This window comes from Lepisosteus platostomus, chromosome 5 (genome assembly GCF_059453375.1).
Source record: "Lepisosteus platostomus isolate fLepPlt1 chromosome 5, fLepPlt1.hap1, whole genome shotgun sequence".
NCBI lineage: Eukaryota > Metazoa > Chordata > Actinopteri > Semionotiformes > Lepisosteidae > Lepisosteus > Lepisosteus platostomus.
In genome coordinates, this window is record NC_142615.1 from 3060358 (window position 1) to 3067764 (window position 7407).

At 55.0% G+C, this 7407-nt stretch overlaps 1 protein-coding gene across 1 annotated transcript; it reads left to right on the forward strand.

The window, feature by feature from the left end:
- Nucleotides 1-405: 405 nt before the first annotated feature.
- LOC148662490 (uncharacterized) lies at nt 406-7106 on the forward strand. The gene is made up of 5 exons (XM_088632145.1): nt 406-482; nt 1721-2215; nt 2570-2944; nt 4570-4917; nt 5186-7106. The coding sequence occupies exons 1-5, from the start codon at nt 446-448 to the stop codon at nt 6634-6636; spliced, it is 2706 nt and encodes a 901-aa protein (XP_088488271.1). The 5' UTR covers nt 406-445; the 3' UTR covers nt 6637-7106.
- Nucleotides 7107-7407: the final 301 nt, after the last annotated feature.

A 7407-nucleotide genomic window follows, 5' to 3' on the forward strand; every position in this document is an offset into this window, starting at 1 on the left:
GCTGTCCAGTCCTGGTCCTGGAGGGGTCAGTGTGTGTGTGTGTCTGCAGAGTCTCCAGGGGGCTATAATACAGCAGCATCCGAAGAGCTGAGAGAAGCTGGTAAACTGATCTAATTAAGCCACTAATGAGCCGATTTAGGTCATCAGGAGCCCATCGTCACTGAGCACCTGTAGACACAGCAGGACCAGGGTTGGGGATCTCTGTTCTACACTGTTAGCCGCTACAATTCAAGCAGTAAAACTGATCCCATCTCACAGGGCTGATCCTGAACTGGAGTTCTGACCCTCTGCTCTCACCTACACCAGACCTCACCTGCGTCTGCTCTCACCTGTGCTTGACCTCACCTGTGTCTGACCTCACCTACACCAGATCTCACCTGTGCCAGACCTCACCTACGCCAGCTCACCTCTGCCTGACCTCACCTGTGCCTGCTCTCACACAGCCATGGAGGGGAGGGTGATTCTCACCCTGCTTCTTTCAGGTCAGTGTTTCTCATGTGACTGAATGTGTCCTCAGATGCAGACAGTAGTTCTCCAGGCCTGGCCAGACTGTACAGAGGAGACAGAGAGCAGCAGCATCAAATGAGGGCTCTGTCTGACAGTCTCTGTGTGTCCTGTGTGTCTCCAGGGCTCTGTCTGACAGTCTCTGTGTGTCCCCAGGGCTCTGTCTGACAGTCTCTGTGTGTCCCCAGGGCTCTGTCTGACAGTCTCTGTGTGTCTCCAGGGCTCTGTCTGACAGTCTCTGTGTGTCCCCAGGGCTCTGTCTGACAGTCTCTGTGTGTCTCCAGGGCTCTGTCTGACAGTCTCTGTGTGTCCCCAGGGCTCGTTCTGACAGTCTCTGTGTGTCTCCAGAGCTCGTTCTGACAGTCTCTGTGTGTCTCCAGAGCTCTGTCTCACAGTCTCTGTGTGTCTCCAGGGCTCTGTCTGACAGTCTCTGTGTGTCCTGTGTGTCTCCAGGGCTCTGTCTGACAGTCTCTGTGTGTCTCCAGGGCTCTGTCTGACAGTCTTTGTGTCCTGTGTGTCTCCAGGGCTCTGCCTGACAGTCTCTGTGTGTCCTGTGTGTCTCCAGGGCTCTGTCTGACAGTCTCTGTGTGTCTCCGGAGCTCTGTCTGACAGTCTCTGTGTGTCTCCAGGGCTCTGTCTGACAGTCTCTGTGTGTCTCCAGGGCTCTGTCTGACAGTCTCTGTGTGTCTCCGGAGCTCTGTCTGACAGTCTCTGTGTGTCTCCAGGGCTCTCTCTGACAGTCTCTGTGTGTCCTGTGTGTCTCCAGGGCTCTGTCTGACAGTCTCTGTGTGTCCCCGGGGCTCTGTCTGACAGTCTCTGTGTGTCCTGTGTGTCTCCAGGGCTCTGTCTGACAGTCTCTGTGTGTCTCCAGGGCTCTCTCTGACAGTCTCTGTGTGTCCTGTGTGTCTCCAGGGCTCTGTCTGACAGTCTCTGTGTGTCTCCAGGGCTCTGTCTGACAGTCTTTGTGTCCTGTGTGTCTCCAGGGCTCTGCCTGACAGTCTCTGTGTGTCCTGTGTGTCTCCAGGGCTCTGTCTGACAGTCTCTGTGTGTCCCCAGGGCTCTGTCTGACAGTCTCTGTGTGTCCCCAGGGCTCTGTCTGACAGTCTCTGTGTGTCTCCAGGGCTCTGTCTGACAGTCTCTGTGTGTCTCCGGAGCTCTGTCTGACAGTCTCTGTGTGTCTCCAGGGCTCTGTCTGACAGTCTCTGTGTGTCCCCAGGGCTCTGCTCCCTCTCTCAGTGTCAGAGGCGTCAGTATCACTTTGTCAGCTCACCACTGAAGTGGACCTCAGCACAGCGCTACTGCAGGGAGAAACACACCGACCTGGCCACCATCGACAACAAGGAAGAGCTGGACAGACTCCTCGACACCACTGGACAGATGGACGGGTCCCTCAGCATGACAGGAAATTTGGACAAGCCCCTCCCTGCTGTGGACAGCAGTTCAGCAGCGTACACAGGCCAGGCCTGGATCGGGCTGTATACGGGAGACACAGAGCAGTGGCACTGGTCCCTGTCGGACACGGAATTCTCCAGCCAGGGGGGAACGCAGTTTCGCAACTGGAAAACAGGGGAACCTGTGCTTGGCAGGGCCTGTGCAGCAGTGACCGGCGGCGCTCAAGATCAAGACCAACATCCATCAGCTGCTCAAGACTCAGCCGGTCAGTGGTTCACCGCAAACTGCGGCCTGGAGAAACCCTTCATCTGTTATTCAAGTGAGTACGCCACCTTTCTGGTTCAGACACCCCCCTAAAAAACAGTGAACCCCGACACCATTAGATTCATAACACCCCTCGAACCCTTCCCACTGCTTTACGATGAGATTACGGGTGCCGTCTGTTCCAGATTTCACAGTCTGTTGTATTTAGAAGCCCACAAACCACATTTTCACCTCCCATAACTCTGGAGCCCTGTGACCTCGGTGGTATAAAATAGGATTCATTTCTTCTGTGCAATTAAATACCGAGATGTGAGTTTCGGGTCAGTTTGAGGGGGTGTATTCTGAATCCCAATTCGCAGGTGTGTATTTCTTTACAGAGAGGGTCATTTGCTGGGGTTTCTCTTTCCAGAGCGCAGCACGGACAGTCCCAGCTATAGTCTAGTTCAGGAGCGCAGAAACTGGACAGAAGCCCAGCAGCTCTGCAGAGAGAATTACACCGATCTGGTGAGTGTGAGGAACCAGGGGGAGAGTATAATGGTGTCCAGCACTGCTCAGGATGAGTCCGTGTGGATCGGGCTGTTCAGTGATTTCTGGAAATGGTCAGACAAGGCAAACTCCTCCTTTCGAAACTGGGAGAATTTCCAGCTGAACACTTTTGGAGGACAACAGAGCTGCACTACAGTCTACGCCAACAATACCTTACCAGCACTAGGAGCAATAATGCACAGAGGCAAATGGAATAATGTGGGATGTGAGAAGAATCTCCCTTTCTTCTGTTATGATGGTGAGCACTGTTTCTTTCTGATAGACCAACAAAGAATCAGCTCAACAAATCACATCCACACACCTCACCTGACCTCATCACACACCCACACACCTCACCTGACCTCATCACACACTCAAACCTCACCTGCCCTCATCACACACTCACACCTCACCTGACCTCATCACACACCCACACACCTCACCTGACCTCATCACACACCCACACCCCTCACCTGAGCTCATCACACACCCACACACCTCACCTGACCTCATCACACACCTCACACACCTCACATGACCTCATCACACACTCACACACCTCACCTGACCTCATCACAGTAAATTATAATGAATCCCAAAGACTGAATCTACTATGAAAATTATGAGTTTTCTCATCCTTTCTCTTTACAGGGAACTACAATACTGAGACACCATCTACTGACACCCCCACACCCCCTGAGACAACACCATCTACTGACACCCCCACAACCCCTGAGACAACACCATCTACTGACACCCCCACAACCCCTGAGTCAACACCATCTACTGACACCCCCACACCCCTGAGAAAACACCATCTACTGACACCCCCACAACCCCTGAGACAACACCATCTACTGACACCCCCACAACCCCTGAGACAACACCATCTACTGACACCCCCACAACCCCTGAGTCAACACCATCTACTGACACCCCCACAACCCCTGAGACACCACCATCTACTGACACCCCCACAACCCCTGAGACAACACCATCTACTGACACCCCCACAACCCCTGAGACAACACCATCTACTGACACCCCCACAACCCCTGAGACAACACCATCTACTGACACCCCCACACTCCCTGAGACAACACCATCTACTGACACCCCCACAAGCCACCATTAGTGTTGAGGGTCCTGGAAGCAGGAATCTGGAGGTACTTCATGATTAAACTGTACTTTAAAAATGATTGATTACCAGCGGAGTCATGGAACTCCAGTTTGAGAGCTGTCAAGGTTCTCAAAAGCCTTGATGCAGCTTTTTACTCTTTACTCTTTTACATCTTTTTTTCAAAATCCACAGAGATGATTAAAAAGCCATCGGAGCGGACTTGTGACCCTAGACTGACTGGACCAGAGTCACAGACCCCCGGACCGACTGGACCGGGGACACAGACCCCCGGACCGACTGGACCGGGGACACAGACCCCCGGACCGACTGGACCAGGGACACAGACCCCTGGACCAACTGGACCGGGGACACAGACCCCCGGACCGACTGGACCAGAGTCACAGACCCCTGGACCGACTGGACCGGGGACACAGACCCCCGGACCGACTGGACCAGAGTCACAGACCGCTGGACCGACTGGACCGGAGTCACAGACCCCTGGACCGACTGGACCCCTGGACTGACTGGACTGTCCAGTCCTGGTCCTGGAGGGGTCAGTGTGTGTGTGTCTGCAGAGTCTCCAGGGGTCTTTAAAGCAGGGCTGTCCAGTCCTGGTCCTGGAGGGGTCAGTGTGTGTGTGTCTGCAGAGTCTCCAGGGGTCTTTAAAGCAGGGTGTCCAGTCCTGGTCCTGGAGGGGTTGTTCCACACTTCCGCTACTCTTTGTGTGAAGACGTGCACCTCAGTGCTCCTCTCTCTGTCTCCAGCGGACCCGATCCTGGTGAGGGAGAACAAGTCCTGGGACGAGGCCCAGCAGTACTGCAGGACACACCACGCTGACCTGGTGTCCATCTTCTCGGACCGGGATCAGAACCGGGCCCAGCTGCTGGCCCGGAACTCCACCACCCCCTACGTGTGGCTGGGCCTGCGTCTCTGCCGCACCCTGGGGTTCTGGTTCTGGGTGGGCGGGCGGACCCCCTGCTACACTCGCTGGGACCTGCGCACCCAGGGCCGCTGGTGCGGGGGGGGCGGCCGCGCAGGGGCCCTGCGGGCCGCAGACGGGCTGTGGGGGGGCCTGGCCCGCTCCGAGAAGCTCAACTTCCTCTGCGCCGGCGGTGAGTCCCGCGCACGGCCAGCAGGGCGGCGCTCTGCAGCGAGTCAGGGGGACAGGTGACAGTGCCCTCAATCCCCAGGGGGTTTTACACAGAGGGGGGCGGGGGTGGGGAACAGGCTGCCCAGCTGGGTGGTTGAAGCCGATACCCCGGCTTCTCTCAGGGCACAGATGCAGGGGACGTGGGGGACGTCATCACATTTAAATCGGTCAGAATGAGTCCCAAAGACTGAATCTACTGACAACTGTTTTCTCATCCTTTCTTCTTACAGGGAACTACAATACTGAGACACCATCTACTGACACCCCCACAACCCCTGAGACAACACCATCTACTGACACCCCCACACTCCCTGAGACAACACCATCTACTGACACCCCCACAACTCCTGAGACAACACCATCTACTGACACCCCCACAACCCCTGAGACAACACCATCTACTGACACCCCCACACTCCCTGAGACAACACCATCTACTGACACCCCCACACTCCCTGAGACAACACCATCTACTGACACCCCCACAACTCCTGAGACAACACCATCTACTGACACCCCCACAACCCCTGAGACAACACCATCTACTGACACCCCCACAACCCCTGAGACAGCACCATCTACTGACACCCCCACAACTCCTGAGACAGCACCATCTACTGACACCCCCACAACCCCTGAGACAACACCATCTACTGACACCCCCACAACCCCTGAGACAACACCATCTACTGACACCCCCACACTCCCTGAGACAACACCATCTACTGACACCCCCACAACTCCTGAGACAACACCATCTACTGACACCCCCACAACCCCTGAGACAACACCATCTACTGACACCCCCACAACCCCTGAGACAGCACCATCTACTGACACCCCCACAACCCCTGAGACAGCACCATCTACTGACACCCCCACAACCCCTGAGACAACACCATCTACTGACACCCCCACAACCCCTGAGACAACACCATCTACTGACACCCCCACAACCCCTGAGACAACACCATCTACTGACACCCCCACAACCCCTGAGACAACACCATCTACTGACACCCCCACAACCCCTGAGACAACACCATCTACTGACACCCCCACACTCCCTGAGACAACACCATCTACTGACACCCCCACAACTCCTGAGACAACACCATCTACTGACACCCCCACAACTCCTGAGACAACACCATCTACTGACACCCCCACACTCCCTGAGACAACACCATCTACTGACACCCCCACAACCCCTGAGACAGCACCATCTACTGACACCCCCACAACTCCTGAGACAACACCATCTACTGACACCCCCACAACCCCTGAGACAACACCATCTACTGACACCCCCACAACCCCTGAGACAGCACCATCTACTGACACCCCCACAACCCCTGAGACAACACCATCTACTGACACCCCCACAACCCCTGAGACAACACCATCTACTGACACCCCCACAACCCCTGAGACAACACCATCTACTGACACCCCCACAACCCCTGAGACAGCATCTACTGACACCCCCACAACCCCTGAGACAACACCATCTACTGACACCCCCACAACTCCTGAGACACCACCATCTACTGACACCCCCACAACCCCTGAGACAACATCTACTGACACCCCCACAACCCCTGAGACAACACCATCTACTGACACCCCCACAACCCCTGAGACAACACCATCTACTGACACCCCCACAAGCCACCATTAGTGTTGAGGGTCCTGGAAGCAGGAATCTGGAGGTACTTCATGATTAAACTGTACTTTAAAAATGATTGATTACCAGCGGAGTCATGGAACTCCAGTTTGAGAGCTGTCAAGGTTCTCAAAAGCCTTGATGCAGCTTTTTACTCTTTACTCTTTTACATCTTTTTTTCAAAATCCACAGAGATGATTAAAAAGCCATCGGAGCGGACTTGTGACCCTAGACTGACTGGACCAGAGTCACAGACCCCCGGACCGACTGGACCGGGGACACAGACCCCCGGACCGACTGGACCAGGGACACAGACCCCTGGACCGACTGGACCAGAGTCACAGACCCCCGGACCGACTGGACCAGAGTCACAGACCCCTGGACCGACTGGACCGGGGACACAGACCCCCGGACCGACTGGACCAGAGTCACAGACCGCTGGACCGACTGGACCGGAGTCACAGACCCCTGGACCGACTGGACCCCTGGACTGACTGGACACTGTTCTACTTTAATCTTATAAAGGAACATATTTATTGTATCTTTTCACCTGTAGCAAAATGATAAAGAATCACTGGCTCAAGACTGAGCGTCTCTGTCCATTTTACTTTGACACTAGGAACACCACCAAGCTGAAGAAATGCTTGAACTAACTTGAACAAGTTTCAGTTCACGACGTGTCTGAGTGTGTGTGTGTGTCCTGTGATGGACTGGTGTCCTGTCCAGGGTGTGTGAGTGTGTGTGTCCTGTGATGGACTGGTGTCCTGTCCAGGGTGTGTGAGTGTG

What these genes read in the sequence shown, in the direction of transcription:
- LOC148662490 (XM_088632145.1), top strand. Translation starts at nt 446, where the DNA reads ATGGAGGGGAGGGTGATTCTCACCCTGCTTCTTTCAG. An exon ending in TCTCACCCTGCTTCTTTCAG is followed by an intron (nt 483 to 1,720) that starts GTCAGTGTTTCT and finishes GTGTGTCCCCAG; the next exon opens with GGCTCTGCTCCCTCTCTCAG. An exon ending in CCCTTTCTTCTGTTATGATG is followed by an intron (nt 2,945 to 4,569) that starts GTGAGCACTGTT and finishes CTCTGTCTCCAG; the next exon opens with CGGACCCGATCCTGGTGAGG.